The sequence below is a fragment of the Nycticebus coucang genome, chromosome 1 (genome assembly GCF_027406575.1).
Source record: "Nycticebus coucang isolate mNycCou1 chromosome 1, mNycCou1.pri, whole genome shotgun sequence".
Taxonomy (NCBI): domain Eukaryota; kingdom Metazoa; phylum Chordata; class Mammalia; order Primates; family Lorisidae; genus Nycticebus; species Nycticebus coucang.
The window spans coordinates 151,988,129-152,006,558 of record NC_069780.1 but is presented as its reverse complement, the minus strand read 5'-3'; the positions used below and the strand labels follow the sequence as shown (position 1 = coordinate 152,006,558).

General features: G+C 34.8%; 1 protein-coding gene across 3 annotated transcripts in view; it reads right to left on the bottom strand.

Moving 5' to 3' along the window:
• Nucleotides 1-18,430, bottom strand: part of IL6ST (interleukin 6 cytokine family signal transducer) — a 48,809-nt gene that overhangs the window by 6,150 nt on the left and 24,229 nt on the right. For all 3 annotated transcript variants that reach the window (XM_053590388.1, XM_053590398.1, XM_053590407.1), the window contains exons 4-16: nucleotides 17,826-18,131; nucleotides 16,441-16,561; nucleotides 14,365-14,531; nucleotides 13,651-13,805; nucleotides 11,870-12,029; nucleotides 9,784-9,869; nucleotides 8,515-8,725; nucleotides 7,336-7,518; nucleotides 5,601-5,702; nucleotides 4,993-5,139; nucleotides 4,543-4,683; nucleotides 1,636-1,732; nucleotides 345-426 (exon numbers count right to left, since the gene is read on the bottom strand). In XM_053590388.1, coding sequence (XP_053446363.1) covers nucleotides 345-426; nucleotides 1,636-1,732; nucleotides 4,543-4,683; nucleotides 4,993-5,139; nucleotides 5,601-5,702; nucleotides 7,336-7,518; nucleotides 8,515-8,725; nucleotides 9,784-9,869; nucleotides 11,870-12,029; nucleotides 13,651-13,805; nucleotides 14,365-14,531; nucleotides 16,441-16,561; nucleotides 17,826-18,131 — 1,958 coding nt within the window. The remainder of the gene's footprint in view (nucleotides 1-344; nucleotides 427-1,635; nucleotides 1,733-4,542; nucleotides 4,684-4,992; nucleotides 5,140-5,600; nucleotides 5,703-7,335; nucleotides 7,519-8,514; nucleotides 8,726-9,783; nucleotides 9,870-11,869; nucleotides 12,030-13,650; nucleotides 13,806-14,364; nucleotides 14,532-16,440; nucleotides 16,562-17,825; nucleotides 18,132-18,430) is intronic.

The following is an 18,430-nucleotide window of genomic DNA, read 5'->3' as shown; positions in this document are numbered from 1 at the left end:
TCGGTATATGGGGCCGGCGCCTTACCGACTGAGCCACAGGTGCCGCCCAAATGCCTATCTTCTAACACAGTTATCATCATAGGACTTTTTAGCACTTGTACATTTTCAGTTTATAAATTCGATCAAATATATGTTGTGTTACTAAACAAAATTAGAAATGTTCCAACAAGTATGCTACCCTTAGACTGTACTGTATGTATTTTAAATTTTAATTAAAATTTTCATTGTATAGTATTTTACTTTCATTTACTTTTGATTCAGCCCGAATATCTCTTGGATGAACTCTACAAAGGTATCATAACATACCTGTTTATTATAAACAACTCAGAAGCATTTTATCTTACCCTTGGAGGTGTGTGAGGTGACCATTGGGCAATATGACTCTTTGAAGGGTCTGGAACATTCGGCCAGATGTGCTTTTTAATACTAAAGAGAACAGAACTACATGTAATAAACCATGAATTGTCCCTATTTCTAAACACATTCATGTAAGAAGACTTATATAGATTTGTTTGGTTCTTTATTAGAAAACAACTTTACCCCAAAGCTAAACAACAAAACCTGATTTTTATTTTTTATTTTTTTTGAGACAGTCTCACCATGTCACACTTGGTAGAGTGCCATGGTGTCACAGCTCACAGCAACCTCAAACTTCTGGGCTTAAGTGATTCTCTTGCCTCAGCCTCCCAAGTAGCTGGGACTACAGGCACCCGCCACAATGCCCGGCTATTTTTTTTGTTGTAGCTGTCATTGTTTTTTTTTTTTTAAGCAGGCCCGAGCTGGGTTCGAACCCACCAGCCTTGGTGTATGTAGCTGGCACCCTAACCACTGAACTATGGGCCAAAAAACCTGATTTTTCTTTTAACCAATATGAAAATACTGTTGAAAATGCATAAGGAACTGTTAACAAGGCTAACACTAGTCAAAATAAATCAAAACATATGCCCACACAAAGCATTTTATGTGAATGTTCATAGCCACACAAGCTAAATTTCTGTAATAGATGAATAGTTTGATATATCCATTCTACAGAATAACTATTTGGTAATAAAAAAGAAATATTAGTATAGGCAACACCATGTATGAATCTCAAAAACATGCTAACTGAAAGATATTATACAAAAGGCTATAAGCTATTGATTCCATTTATATAAAATTCTATAAAAGGCAAAACTGCAGTTATAAGAAGCAACCAATGACTGTGTGTGGTAAGGGACCGAGGAAGAAGATGGACTACAAAACAAATGCGGAAACTTTAGGGTGGTGGAAGTGTTCTACATTCAGGGGTGTCCAACCTTTTTTTAATTGGAATAAGAGTTGTGGAATTAGGCCACACATTAAATACACAAACGATAAGGAAAGTCGATTAGCAAAAAAAAATAACCACCCTCCATGCATACTTTTTGTGATATCCACTATCACAAATCAAGCACAAACAAATCAGCAAGCAGCCTGTGGACTCCTCTGTTTTACATCTTGATTATGGTACTAGTTATATACCTGTATTTAATTACAAAAATTCATCCAACCATACCCTTAAAATGGATAAATTTTATCCGACCATACCCTTAAAATGGATAAATTATAGCCAAATAAAGCTGGGGAAAATTCAAATACATAAATAAGGGTACTTACAGGTCTCGCTTATTAAAGCAGAACAACACTGCCAGAAGAGTTACCAACAGGAATGCAAAGCAAACAGGCACAACAATGGCTTCAATTTCTCCTTGAGCTAAAAAAACAAATCCCCCAAAACAATGAAAGAGGACTGATGGGAAATAACCAATGACACATACACCAAGGAGAAATACAACTTCCCAACCAGACTACTGTGGAAAAGATGAAACACCATCCTGATTCTTTACAGTCTTTTCAGACTTAAAGCTAGTTTCTCCACCACTTTCCTTGGTAAATCATATTCTAGCCATTTATGCCTTACATAGTTACCTGGCCACATACCATAAAATATGTGTTGGCTGGGGGATTCAAATGATTGTCAGTTTATTAGATAATCTACCTGGGTAAGTTAAAACCTTCAAACTGTCCCTTTCTTACATTTATGATTTGCCATTGAGCAGAATCTTAGCAAAAGCTCATCTTAGAGTTCTAACACCCATCACTGTGTAACACAAATCAGAACAAATATTTGAATATTGAGTAAACCTGAAAAACCTACAGAATAACCTAACTGAATTAAAAATTTAACCTTCTACAAGGAATAAAAACACAACTCTCAATTTTTAATAGTTTTTTACCATTTCGAAAAAGTTGATACATCTGATATAGGGCTTAGAATTTTAGGAGATGCTCAACAGACCAAGGAGTGGCACAAGTAGGAATAAATCATCTTCAAAGGAAGCAGGCCTAAGATTCCTAAGTACCATTCAAATCCTGATCTGCACTTAAAAGAGGATTTATTAACCAAATGAACCACTAATTGGGACAATATCGGAATGATTAAATGGTTTACCTGATGGTTCTTTTTGGTTAACTTCTCCAGCCCTCTTTTAATTAGTCTGTTACAGGAATAATGTACAGAGTAATATTGCAGCCATATACTACTCCCACCACACATAGCCATATCCCTTACCAGCCTATGAAACCCAGTAGAAATCAAGAAATCAGATCAATGCTTGGGAATAAATTACGGGTTGGCATGTATTAACTCTTAAATGGTAAGGGTCTTTTATATATATCAGATCTAATTTAAGTAGAACCTTCTTTGAAGATGACGCCATCTCCCCACCCCTCACTGGTTTCTTTAAATTCCTACTTTTACTTCCTACATAGCCCCCTAGTTTTCCATTTGTTTTGTTTACTTATCCTGTATTTCTTCAACTAAGCTGTTAGGTTGGTGGTGAGACCCATGCCACGTGAAGAAGTCAAAATGTCTCCATGAAACAATAGATAGGTAATTGAAAATAAGGAGATTAGGAAGAAATACTGAGCATGATCTAAGTTTTGGAAAAAATGTATACATAGAAAAGACTAAAAGATATACAAATGTTATATTATTAGGAAATTAGAACTAATTTTTCTTCTTCTTAGTATTTTACTGTATAGTCTAAATTCCTTATAATGAACATTACTTTCATAATCTAGAACAGCGATTCTCAACCTGTGGGTTGCGACCCACAGGCACTGTACTAAAGGGTTGCAGCCTTAGTAAGGTTGAGAACCACTGATCTAGAAAAATATTTTAAACGTTTGTAATTTTTATTTTCTAGAGATTATGATATAAAGTTTTATTTCAATTTTAACCTGCCTCCACATGGGACAAACCTTATCACAGAAATGACATTTATTAGCCCTAACAGCAAAGCTCAGAACCTTTTATTATCTGTTTTATGCAGTCACTTAATTAGCAAGCATTCATTCAACAAGGAACATGGAGCTTACTATTTGTCATTTACTGTGTTAGTGCTTGGGGCTGAGGGTTATAAAAATAAATACAGTAACGTAATTTTTTAATGATTTGAAATGCAAAGGCAATAAGAAAGAATTTAGCTTATGTCTGCTTTAGGGAGGCTGTAAGAAAAAACAAGAGAAGGCAAGGACCCAAATGAGGACAATGCTCTGGGGAAGACACAGATAGGTGGACAGTAGGAGGAAGCACTTACGGTAGGAGAAAGATATGACGAAAACAGGCAAAAGTGGTAATTCATTAAGCACAATCACTAGGACCTGACACTTGGTTATGTGAGGGAAAAAGAAACACAGAAATTTATAGCAGTTATATCTAAATTTCTGGCTGTGGCAAAGAGCTGGGTGGTGCGGCATGGAACAAAGCGAGAGAAACATGTTTGGGAAGGAAAGGGAGGACAGGTAAAGTGGCGGACAGGAAGTTGGAATAGGCAGATAAGAAAATAAGGCCCAATACAGACTTCTGCGAAATACAAACCATTTGAAAGTAGAGCAGAAAAGGAGAACAAGAAGGGAGAACTCCCCCCTCTCTTTTACAAGAGGAAGGAGACCTAGAAGGGTGCTAATAGAAAAACAAGGAAAAGGCTGTTTAGAAAAACCAAGGGAGGAGGGAGTTTCAAGATGGAAAGGGCAAGAGTCAAATACTGACAGGACAACAAAGATGACTCAAGAGCATGAAGTGGGTGTCAAATGTAATGACTGAGAGGTCTTTGTGAATAACACCAGAAAGGATGCAGCTGAGGTGTGGGTTGGGGAGCCTCGTTTCAGCAGGTTAGACTGAGCTGGACGTATGGAAGTGAAGACGGTGAGTATGGCAATCTGTCTGTAAAGATATCACACCCAGACCAGTGAAGGAAATGAACCTGCTTGGAAAAGATACACAAATTCTTTTGGGATTTAGAGGTTAGGTGAATTCAGTCAGAAGCTGTTAAACACCAAAAAGGTGAGGAATTATATTTCCTGTTGTTTATAACAACAAACTAGATAAACAACCAAAACCATAATTTATGAACACTTTATTTACTTTTCAAAATGTTAGTATATAAACTATGTCCATTTCCATTCTAATTAAGCTTAAAAAGGGAAAAAAATGAGAGAACAAACTTCAATACTTCTTACCAAACTTTGGTGTAGTAAAAGTGAATTCTGGACCATCCTTGCCACCTTCATCTGTGTATGCTGCCATCCGTACCATGTACAATGTGTCACTAGTCAAAGAGGACAGTGTATATTCTGTGTGGGATGAATCCACATTCACAGCTGGGAAAAAAAAATACTGTTTTAGTCAGCTACTCAATGTTTTTGCTTCACCTGGCCTGTATTTGGCATTGTTTTAGAAAGGAATAAAAATATTTTTTACCAGGAATCAACATTTATAACTCTATTATTCTACTCATAATATTCTTCTATAAACACAACACAATATTTTTTAATAGAGTCACCAAAGCAACCTTCAGGTGTCTCCTGGAGACAATGTACTGTAAGAAGACAGACAACATAAGACACACTGAGACTTAACTGAGTACAGAAAGCTTAGGGAATTCTTAAGAACTGATATGGTTGTATTACCAGTTTCATTTCCAATGATGGTTCTATAAAATATAGTATAATTTCTGATAAATCCATTCTGAACATCAACCGGAAGTTGGTCCCACTCTAAGACAGCTTCATTTTTCCCTACTTTCTTTGTTCGAACAGTAGGTCCTCTAGAAGGTGCTGTAACAGAATAAATGTATTTGCTAAATGAAAATCATTAGAATTGAGTAAAATTTCCTTATTATAAAATTATTTGAACACAGCCTTACTTAAAAGTGACATGTCTTTAAGAAAAAAAAAGTGACATGTCAGCTCAGTGCCCGTAGCACAGTGGTTACAGCGCCAGCCACATACACCAAGGCTGGCAGGTTCGAACCCGGCCTGGGCCAGCTAAACAACAATGACAACAGCAACGAAAAATAGCCAGGCATTGTGGCAGGTGCCTACAGTCCCAGCTACTTGGGAAGCTGAAGTAAGAGAATCACTTAAACCCCAGAGTTTGAGGTTTCTGTGAGCTGTGATGTCACGGCACTCTACCAAGTGGGACACAGTGAGACAGTCTAAAAAAAAAAAAAAAAAAGTGACATGTCTTTGTTAGTATGAAACTCAACATTTTTCAAAGAAAGTGAGTTTGGACTTACGAGCTTGTTTAAGATATGCCTTTATAGATTCAGGGCTTCCTGGTCCATCAGCATATACTGGTGTAACTGTGATCAAATAGCATTTGCTCTCTGCTAGCTTCCCTAAAATAAAAATAGCAGATTAAGCACTTTTTGACTCATGATGAAAAAGTGAATTCCTATTTTTTACATTCTAATTTCATAGCCATTTAACTTTCCTTCCTTTAAAACTGCAGTTTTCTAAGCAAGCATTGCCTTTTGTGTACTAGATTCAACTTTAGTTAAGGTAAAACTGTTTTATAATGGCACTGCCAATACAGTGCATAAAATATATATATTTTTTTATTAAGAGTAATGACTGTATTTAAAACAATGATCTCAAATTGCTCTGGGTCCTACTTAAGAGTCAACAATTTTTATGTATCTTCCCTAACTGAGAACTGATTAATGAGCAAGACACACTAGTGATAATGTAGGGAAAGGCTCTAGCGGGCTTAGTTTGTTAGAGTTAGAAAAAAACAATTGTGCTATTCCCCCACAATTAAAAAAATTATCTCAGATACTTCCTTTATTTATAATCTCTCCACATTATTACAGTAACTTATTTTTTGAGCATGGACCAGTAAAACATTTTTTTTATATAGCATTTTATCTGACCATTTTAGAAAATAAGGTTTTAGTGAAGTTTACACCATCAATAAGAACTTATTTTTCCTTATAGTTTACGAAATCATATGCTCTTTTGCCTTCTTAAATAGAACGCTTTTACTTTTTCTTGATGATTCAATATTATCAAGAAATGAACAATTGTTATATTCTGCTGTTAACAGTGGTGGTTTCAGGGCTACTGAGCTATAACAGGGCCCAAGCTAATGTCTCCAGAGTCTATGCTATGCTTTTAAAAAAAGTTTCCATTATCCAGCTATTTCTATCTCCCTGTAATTACACTTTGTTTTTAATTTGACAAGGCTGATAAACTATACAAGTAAGCTTATTAAAAGTATATTAGATAATAGGTTAATGAGGGCCAAATAACCCATTTCATAAATAAAGCTTAAAAACCTTATGGCCGGATATGGTATCTCTCTGCTTAGGGCTCTTCTTTGATTAATCATGTTATTCACAGCTGAATTCTAATAATCATTCATTCTTCTTTATTAAAAAAGCTCATTCAAGCTGAGTGTTTTGTTTTCCCTTTAGACTTGTTATGTTACTTTAAGACACTTAAATAGCCCCTTAACACAGAACGATACATTTTGGAGCTCTGTAATAGCATTACTTTCTAGTAGTTAGTGCTTTGTTAGTGCTTCCAGTTGAACGACAAAAACCTGAGTTCTAGTTCTGCTTCCCCAATTTGATGGCTGTAAGAAGTCAAACAAGTCATCCAGATACTCTAGGAAACCATTTTCTCATCTGAAGGATGAAGGAGTCAAATTAGGTACAAAAAGCATGTATTTCTCTCATGTATTTCTCTATCACCTTCCAGTTTTATGAGTCTACTTTGGTGATAAAACAACAGTGGGGTATAAGAAAAGATAGCATTAACCCTACTCTATCTATAAAGAGACCCTATAGTTCAGAGGGGTTAAGTGTGACTTCTTGAGAGTCACATATCTAAAAATTAGTGGAGGTATGATAAATCAGAAGTCTTTTCAATGGACCACAACACCTATAAACCTGAAAAGAATGCAAAAGAAAGATCTGTCTAGAGAGTTAGAAAAAGGATATCAACTTAAGTGTTCCTAGCCAGGTATACCTCTTATATAGGTGCGACGCACGGTACGATCTTCTTGTTGCCAGTCTGGAATACAGGGTGACTTATCCGATAATATGCACCATTCAAGTATGTATTTATTTACGAATTTCCTTGGAGGAGTCCATTCTACCCATAGCATGTTATTTTTGGGAAATGCTTTAAGATTCATCACAGGGTAAGTAGCTTTAAAACAAAGTTTGAATACAGATACAACAAATGAATATTCAAAAAACTGAAATTTCCATATTTTATAGTCATTTTCAAAACATGTAATTTATCAGTTTCTGTAGCATATATTAAATCTACATTTCCTTACATAAAAGCACTTTATGGGAAGTAGATAATCAGTTTATTTTTAACTCTTAAAAAAAATTTTTTTTTAGAGATGGGGCTCTATGTTGCCCAGGATAGCCTTGAACTCCTGGACTCAAGAGATCCTCCTGCCTCAAGCCTCCCAAGTAGCTGGGACTTGTTACAAGGATACACCATTATACCCAGCAAATTTATTTTTAAACTTGAGTTTTTTTTTTTTTTGGAGACAGAGTCTCACTTTATTGCCCTCAGTAGAGGGCCGTGGTGTCACAGCTCAAAGCAACCTCCAACTCCTGGGCTTACGTGATTTTCTTGCCTCAGCCTCCTGAGTAGCTGGGACAACAGGTGCCTGCCAGAACACCCGGCTATTTTTTGTTACAGTTTGGCTGGGCCAGGTTTGAACCCGCCACCCTTGGTATATGGGGCTGGCACCCTACCCACTGAGCCACAAGCGCTGTTCCATTAAACTTGAATTTTTGCCTCCCCAAATTCTTCAAATACTGTAAGTTTGCAATTGCAATTTTTTGTCTTTTGAAAGCAACAGATAAAGCTATAGATAAATAACATATTTAAGACATATGCATTTACAGTTCTCAAAATCTTGAAATAAAATACTTTTAAGGCCAGGTAAGTAATCAGAAAGTGCTTAAAAGAATAAAGTAGGGTTTAAGTGAGCCATGTAGAGACAGAAGTATTTCATGCATACTAATGAAATCTGCCTGCTGAACGATTTCTAAAAATGTAATCATCCCTAATACTCAGGAGATAGTCAGTCTTAGACTACTTGTGTTTTTTTATGGGATCCCTATCTATACCTAACCACCTTTATTCCATCTGTAAGTCAAGCTCCACTTCACAGACACAAACCTTTAAAGTCACAGGCAGGGATAGTTAAAACCGATATATCTGATCTGCCAACACGATTTCTAGCTGTCAGGGTTGCTATATAACGATCACTTGTGAGATTTACTGTCAGTTTTGTGTCATTGACTATGTAATTTTGTAAAGGTGATTTCCATCTTGTTAGAGTCACTTCATAATCCAAGATTTCTCCATTGGCTTCAAAACGAGGCAATGTCTGTAATAAAATAAGTTAAAAAATTTGCTTCATAAATCTTAAAGTTAATTAATTTTTCTTTGCGTTCACAAATTCTGCCATTATGCTAAATCTCTAAATATTTAATTAGAAAGGACTGGCAGTATTATTTCAAAATGGTACCAAAGTAAAACTACTACATACTGAATAAGGAGTAGAAGGATGACCTCAACTAAAAAGAGGCAGGAGCACCATTCTGCCAGCTTTTAGTTCTGTGTACAATTCTGCACTGTGGCCATGTGGGCCCAAATAATTTATTTTATGCTTGAGTATTTTTATTTTTTAACTTAGATTGTTTTTTTTTTGTTGTTGTTTTTCGTAGAGACAGAGTCTCACCCTATGGCCCTCGGTAGAGTGCCATGGCATCACACAGCTCACAGCAACCTCCAACTCCTGGGCTCAAGCAATTCTCTTGCCTCAGCCTCCCGAGTAGCTGGGACCACAGGCGCCTGCCACAACGCCCAGCTATTTTTTGGTTGCAGTTCAGCCAGGGTGGGTTTGAACCCGCCACCCTCGGTATATGGGGCCAGTGCCCCACTGACTGAGGCACAGGTGCCGCCCGCTTGGGTATTTTTCTTCTCTCTACCTTTTATAAAATATGATCTTTTCAGGGGAGAGCAGAGAAAGAAAGAAGGAGGGAGGGGTGGGGAAAGGAAGAGCAGAGAGAGGGAAGGAGGGAGGGGGTGGGGCCTTGGTGTGTGCTACAACTTTTGGGGGCAAGACACGATTGCAAGAGGGACTTTACCTAACAAATGCAATCGGTGTAACCTGGTTTATTGTACCCTCAATGAATCCCCAACAATAAAAAAAAAAAAAAAAAGATCTTTTCACATACATTTATCAATTTATCACCATTCATTTTGATTCTCTCAAATCTTTCTTATTTTCTGAGGCACTCTGGAAAATTCCAAAAAGTACAAGACAGGGTCCTTCTTGAAAAACTTACGTTTTCATATAAATACCTATTATCTGCAGTTTATGAACCTATTTATCAAATGCTTTGCTGGTAAGAGGTAAAAGAATGTAAATGTGATTTTTACCTTCCACACAAGTTGTACAGATCTATAGCCATGAGTATGATGGGATGGATCTATTTTATACCAGAAGCTTGGTGATTTAGATGGTCCTAAAGAAAAGACATAAACTTTTAAAATATAAAGTTTTAACAGTAAAATATAATCCTGGAAGTTATTCTTACTTTGTTCTTCACATACTTGTCCTTCAACTGCACGGTGTTTCTAACTCATACCAGCATTTTCCCCTCCCAGCACGATACCCTTGGGTCCTTCCTCAGAAAGCATAATAGCTTGATGATTTAGATTATATTGGAACTCTTCTTTTTTCTTTTTTTCATTAATATTAAATCATAGCTGTGTACATTAATGCAATCATGGGGCACCATACATTGGTTTTATAAACGGTTTTCTAACCTCAAAATGTAAAGGTACAAATGTATCCTAAGAAACAACCAAAGAGACATTCTATTTCTTATTTTCTTATAATTTCATGTTTTTCTTGTTTGGGGGCTGTGCTGTATGGGCATGTTACTTACTGCTTGAACCTCCTGTGCTGGCAGGCCTTTTTCCAGCCTTCCTGGTCTGCCTGTTCTCTCTCTCTTTTTTTTTTTTGGTCACTTATAATTACCTCTTATTGATCAATACACACTACTTGATTTTATTCAAATCTCTTTTTATTCTATTGAATACTACATCTTATGATTACAAAAATTTTGGAAAATAAGTTGACACTATTGATTTTTTAAAGACAAACTTTAAAATAAAAATCAGTTGATACTACTTATTGCTAAAAATCTACGTATTGCTAAAAATCAACTGAAAAATGAAATTTAAATACATGCCTAAAATTCCTAAATATACATAAGAATGTAAGTTAATGTAGTAAAAATGGAATAAGTTTATTACTTTATGTAGGAATGATTCAGAGAGGCTATAATAAAAACAAATTCACAGTACCATTATGATAATCACCAATCATGTGAAAGAGCACTTCATAAAACAAAGTGTTAAACACCAGTAATTAGGTTTTAAAAATTCGTGTAGTATCAATTTCCAAAATTTTGGTAAATTGAAAACATGGTATCAACAGAAGAAAGAATTTGAATAAAATCTAAGCAGTGATATGTTGATCATGACACGAACCACAGTATGTTATCTTTTTTAAAGTATCTTATGAACTCCCCCAAATAGATCCATGTACCTTTCTTTATAGGGCCCAAGAATCCTGATTTAAGAATTCCTGGTCAAGACAAATGATCCTGTTAAGGAGTTCTGAACCGGCAACAGTAGGATTTCTTTCTTTCTTGGCATTTATAAGAATGTGATAGAAAACTCTTAGGGGAGAAGGGTACTTTTTTGCCTTTGACCTAAGTCTCTAGTAGAGCTGAAAGTAAAGGAATATGGATGCTAGAGGAGGTTTTTAAGCTTCAACTGTTGCTCTTGGGACCCAAAGGTGAGATTATGACAGGAAAATGTTCAAAAAGAAAAAATCTATTTGCCATAGGATTATTTCTTGATGGCTACACATGAAATGAGTAACATTAGCTGCTTTGTGGAGGGAATCTTTAAATTGTACGCCCTTTTGTATTTTATCCCATATGCATTAATTTATCTATGGGGGAAATGAAAAATAACCAAATTCTAGGATCAATCTTTTTCTAGGGGTTTATCAAGTACTGGTAAAATAAAAAAATGAATGAAATATATAGTACAGTATTTTTTTTTAAGAGTGAGAGTCTAAGATATATTTTACCACATAGTGTTATTTTAATGTTTCAGGCTATGATTTTCTAGTTAGAATCTCTTAACCACACTCCTTGATTAAAATATTCTGGATTTATCAACAGTTAAGTCATTCATTGGTTTTCTGATGGTATCTAAGACATCATTCCATGATAATTTTCCTTATTTAGGTATCAAATAGATTTATGCTATCAATAATGCATGTTAATTTTTACATCTTGATGTCCTTAAAAATGAAAAGTGTGAATACTACAGTTTGACTAAAATGAGCACAAAGAAGCAGTGAGGTCTGTGTTATTAACACAGGAGACACAATTTCCAGCCAGAATTCTAACAGCATGGTTTCTTCACACACTTATTTACTTACTATCTTCATATGTGGTCCCACTGGCTTCTTCACTCCAGTCGCTCCAGAACCCCTTACCATCTTCCTTCATGCAGCGAATCCTAAACATGTATTTTGTAAAAGGTTTAAGATCCTGAACAGTGAATGAAGATCGGGTAGACGATGTATCTTCGGGAGGAATCTGAAATCAAGCAAATTGACCAACAAAAACCTCAATAAATAAGGTTTTCCTAAGTTGTGTTAGAATTTAGGAACAAATTTAATAAAACAAGATTAAGAAATTGTATTTAATATGTGATTAAATATAGTATTTCTCACTTTCGGAAGCAAAGAGGTGATTAAATATAGATAAATAACTTTGGTTCTTTCTACTACTCTGAAAATTCAATGTCTGCTTTTTTTGGACCATTAAATTAAGAATCAAAAATATCTGCTTTTTTTTTGACCATTAAATTAATATTAAAACATATTTTGAAGAAATTCAGGCATGATACATCTTCTCTGTAAAACATGCAGCATTTATCCAATTTTGTTTTATCTACAATGATAGTTTTTGTTTTTCTTGATTGGGCTGGAAATCTTTTGCCTGTCTAGATCTACTCTGTACCCTTTTCAGCCCTATTCTTGACCAAGGCATGCTGACCTTTGTGAATTTCATCTGTGGGTTCTCATTCCAACTAGCTTCATGGTGAGTTTGGTTAATGGGCAGGAGAGAAAAGGTATAGAAGAGCAGTGAGAGTAACATTGTTTATCTACCTTGCCTTCTACCTGAGGCTGCTGTGTCTCTCATCTCAGTGTCACTGTTCCCTTCGAGGCAGGCCTCTCTATCTGACTTTCTTTCATTTTTTGGTACCTCCTCCCATCCTTTTAGGCCTAGAAGTAGTAATAGCTATAAGCCTAGAGTAGGAACTGCACTATCTTAGGTTTCCCTATACTCTGCTTTTTCTGACTGTATTCTGAGTCCTTTAGATAAGTGCAGTGAGGACATTAGAGTAAGGTCATGCACTCAATTCCCTTATATGTTCATTACTGTAATAAGAGTAACAAAAGCAAAAACAAAAGAAAAAAAAAAAGAAAACCTGTTAGTGATAAATGAACTACAACAGAATAGTATGAGTCCCTCAATACTACAGCGATAGACTTTTAAAAAGCTCCAAGTATTTCTTTTGCTGATGGCATCATCTTGAGTACATGACCCTTTCCTCATTAGTCTCACAAGTTCCCTACCAATCTCATCCCCTACCTCAGGGGTTGACGAATGTTCTATAAAGAGCTAGACAAAATATTCACTCGTATTTTAGACTTGTAGGCCAGAAATTTGATACCTTATTTAGGTATCAATGCAACTACTCAACTCTTCCAATGCAAGATAAAAATACAGACAATATGTAAACAAGCGTGGCTATGTTCTAATAAAACTTTATTTACGAAAACAAGTGATAGGCTGATTTTGGCCTGTAGACTGTGATGTGCCAACCATGCTCTTATCCTTACAGTCTATATTTTTGCTCCTCTATTTAATTTGCTTATTACTTGCATTCCTTTCACCTCTCATCAAAAATGTCATTATTATCGGTCTGTATCACTTCCAAGTTCACTTAAGTACTACTGTGTACAGTAAAGCTGTATTTTCCATATCAATATCTTCCTGCTTACCTTTGTTTAAAATAAAGACCCAGAAGAGGTGTAAAGAAAAGTATTTTACATAACCAGAAACTTCAGACATTCAGAAAGTGATTGAGACTTTTAGGTTAGAGGGCTGTAAGAAAGACTATTTGAATAAACAATAACTTTCAGTTTACCTCATTCCAAGTTAAGGCACCTTCGGTCCTATAGTGAATGTTATATTTCAGTCTTATAACAGTCTTAATACTGGGGTTGATCCATGTCAGTTTTAAGATACTAGACAGTTCCTCTGAGTTGCTCACTGATAAATTATGAGGTGGATTTGGCTTCACTGAGGAAGGAAATAAATCCTACGTTTATTAAGTTTTACTTTTACAACTTCATATGCAAATTCAAATATACCCTTTACTCTTTTCTTTCATTTATAATATTCATTTATTCTTACCAAATGAACTAATTTCTCTGAAAGCAATGCTGTGCTATGCTGTACTACATAATGGAAAGGAAAGTTTTCTAAAGAAACTTCAGTTTTTCTTGTCAGTTTATTATGCTTATTAATCTTTTCAGGTTCAGATATCAAAAGATATATTTATGATACATAAAATGTTTAAAAAGAATAAAAACAGAACATGTATATTGTGATTACAATAGTATAAATAGTAGAAAAATACCAGATGATGACATTCAAAGTGAAAATAGCTCTCAGTATAGCTGCAATGTGAATATTTTTCTCATTCCAAATTATGTTAAACATTACTAAGGAAATGCCTTTGTAAAAATCACTAAGGTAATTAAATATTTGTTCCTATAACAATTAAAATCTAAAAACCACTTTAACTTATAAACTGCTACTGTATCTAATACATTCTTGAATTCAGGTTTATAACTACCTTTATCTACAGGATCAAAATTGATATGAGCTGATGTAACCTTCCCAAGGGCATTCTCTACTTCAACCCAGACTTCAATGTTGACAAAATACACAGGAGAATACTCAACAGTGCACGAGTTGGGAGTGTCGTGTTTTGTTTTACAATCAGCAAACTTCTCTGTTGCCCTAAAAAAAAAAAAATGCAAGAATTAGTTATTAAAATCAGATCTGAAAAAATGAGAGTGAAAAAGATCCTTAGAAGAGTCGAATGAGACCCAAATTTTTATAGCAAATTTTGCAATAAATTATTAATCGCTAAAAACAAATAAAATTTCTTAAAAACTAACCTGTCTTTCTTTAAAACTGAATTTTATCTTTACCTTATGAAACAAAATTATTTTCAAATTTTTAGTTTAAGACCATTACACTTTAGAATTTTATGCTCACTTCCAATGATCCCTCTTCAGAAATTATCTATTTTCTTGTGATCTGTACAGTTTTTCTCCTTTTCTGAAACACAGTCTTCACTGTACCAGAAATATCTTTCTTTAAGCACAGTATGCAAGGTGACAGGAGATCAGTGATAAAAATTTCTATCACCCCAGAAAATTCTCTCAGCCTCTTTTTAGTCATATGCAGGAAACCCCTTTCTGATTTCTGTCACCATGGAAAGTTGCAAGTAATACTACCATATTTACTCACAGGTATATAAATTATGCCTCAATTAAAAATATTTATATACAAACACTATTTTTAAAAACAGGACAAACCAAACCAAAATCAAAGAAGGAATCAAGGTAGAGGAGACAGGGATAGAATTTAGGCTTCTCTGAATATACCTCATTTAACAGATTTGCCTTTGGGGATTTATTATTTTATATAATTATTAAGAAAAAGTCCTAAAAAGTAAAAGCAAAATGAGACATATAAACTTGTGTATTGAACTTTTGGTATAATCACATGGAAAAGAACTATTTCAAGAAACTTTAAAACACAGTAATGGGACAATGCATCCTTCACAGAGAAAAATAATCTTAAAATTGTTTTTAGTAATCATATTGTTGGTGCTAATACTTGTACTGTTATTCTGCAAATGTGTTTCCTGTAGGATAAAACAAGTTAATAATTACATTGGTGTTGTTGAGAAAACTAGGGTTTTTAGTGAAGAGAGGAGATATAGATGTTAGATGGATGAAATTATGTAAAAATCTGTGGTCCTTCTGATTTGATCCTGCAATCCCATTACTGGGCATCTACCCAGAAGGAAAAAAATCCTTTTATCATAAGGACACTTGTACTAGACTGTTTATTGCAGCTCAATTTACAATCGCCAAAATGTGGAAACAGCCTAAATGCCCACCAACCCAGGAATGGATTAACAAGCTGTGGTATATGTATACCATGGAATACTATTCAGCCATTAAAAAAATGGAGACTTTACATCCTTCGTATTAACCTGGATGGAAGTGGAAGACATTATTCTTAGTAAAGCATCACAAGAATGGAGAAGCATGAATCCTATGTACTCAATTTTGATATGAGGACAATTAATGACAATTAAGGTTATGGGGGGGAAAGCAGAAAGAGGGACGGAGGGAGGGGGGTGGGGCCTTGGTGTGTGTCACACTTTATGGGGGCAAGACATGATTGCAAGAGGGACTTTACCTAACAATTGCAATCAGTGTAACCTGGCTTATTGTACCCTCAATCAATCCCCAACAATAAAAATAATAATAATAATAAAAAATAAATAAATAAAAAATAAATATATTTGGCTGATTCTTAAAAAAAAAAAAAAAATCTGTGGTCCTAATTTTAAATTGGAAATATGAGTTCATATTTTTTATGTTGTAATTTATCTTAAACTACAAGTATTTCTTAGCTGTTTCCACTGAAAAAGTCTAGAAATTATGATCATCGTTTGAAGCTGGGTGATGGGTACATAGGCATTTATACAATTCTTTTACTTTCATGTATAATTGAGATCTTCCAAAATATAAAGATAAATGTTTGAAATAATATTGTTAAAAAAGAAATTCTAGCAAAAATGACTAACTTAATAAAGCTAACAAACAATAGACTTAAAATAATGTACCATTCCGATTTTAAAGTGAAGTTTGTTTCCAGATATGTTTCCCTTCCAGGATCCCAATGACACATCATTTTCTTTCCCTCATTCACAATGCAATTCAAATTTTTAGGTTTCTCTGGAGGCACTAAAAGAGAATAATTAGCAATTAATTCTCAAAAGGTTTATATCCACAAATATTATGCAGTGTATGTATTACCCAAGACATTTACCACCTAAATTCAGATAGAAAAAACAAACTCAAGCAAAAAGTACGGACATAATGAAAGACTGGTGATAAAAAAGTTAATTTCTTTTCTATTCAAACTCAAACTTCCCTTTGGATAGTAACACATATTATCTATCTTAATTGTTATTACTTAGTTTGTTTCACATTACTTAGTCTGTTTCACATTAACTTTCTACATAAAATCAACTTTCATTTATAACTGGATTAAAAATGCCAACTGATCTCTCCATTAAGTATATTTTTTGAAGTAATATGTTAACAAAAGGCAAAAATAGAAGCAAAAAATGATTCATTTATATTTCTCTTCTTATTGATTTCCCAAACTCTGTTGGAAGAAAAGCAAATGCTAAAACCATAAAGTTTGAGTGATCCACAAATTTGCTGCCCCATTTTTGGATCACAGAAAGTTTACTTTATTTCCTTTGACCTTTAACAAGGACTTTCTTGGGCGGTGCCTGTGGCTCAACGGGGTAGGGAGCCAGTCCCATATGCCAGAGGTGGCGGGTTCAAGCCCAGCCCTGGCCAAAAACCACAAAAAAAAAAAAAAAAAAATAAGGACTTTCTCCAGTATTTATTCACCTTCTGTAAGCAGCTGCTTTAAATGCATTATCTCAGCAATTAAAGGATATTGAAAGTTACAATGAATATATTCACAGATTTGAATTTGACAATACTCTTTTGCGGTATCATGTCAAATAACTCTCTAGAAAAATGAAAATAGGCGGCGCCTGTAGCTCAGTCAGCAGGGCGCTGGCCACATACACCAAGGGTGGTGGGTTCGAACCTGGCCCAAGACAGCTAAAAAAAAATAGAAAAACTGAGGCAAGAGGATTGCTTGAGCCCAAGAGTTGGAGGTAGCTGTGAGCTATGACACCACAGCACTCTGTCCAGGATGACAGCTTGAGACTCTGCCTCAAAAACAACAACAACAAAAAAACAACTGACTTTCAGGAAAGAGATGAGACTTGTATCAGTCTTTAGGCTTTTTGTATATTAATAATGCAAATGTAGTTTCTACTTCTAAGCTTATTTTTAAAAAAGTAAATATGTCCAAAAGTCGCTGAGTCCACAGATTACTTCATTTCATAAAGATCAATAGACATTAAAAAATGTGGTTCAATAGTTATGACAAGGACTGAAATAAGACAAAAACAAAACTTACATCCTGAAATTACTGTGATTCCATAAACATTCTGCTCAATCTGTCCAAATGTAAGTATGTTGCAAGTGAGCTGAACATTTAATGAAGCTATATTTGTAAAGGTGACACTGGATGCCGTGCGGTTTATGATCGTATATTGCTCCTTAGGAACAGTAAAATGGTTTGTTTTCCAGACAATGTAAGTAGCATTTACATGAAAAAAATCCATACATTTTTCCTTTAGCACACAAACTGCAGTGAAATTAGAACCAACTTGTACAACTGGAGATTCAGGAGTGATATAACCACATGGATCTAGAAGTTGACCTACAAAGGAACAACAAAACACACATCAAATGGACTGAATTTTCTGGTACAAAATGCTGTCTGGCTGGTAGCATTCAAGGTAGAGTCCCTTAGCCTTCACTAACTATCCCAAAAAACACAGAAAAAGAAGAAAACAAAGGTGAAAATTAATATGGTCCAAATTTAAGGCCTAAATTTGTAAAGGAAGATTACCGGGTAGGTAATTAGTAACAAATTACCGGGTAGATAGAGCTGAATTAAGGAAAACCTATTCAAGCTTCAGTCCACAGTATGCATACTATTCTAATGTTTCTTCAGGA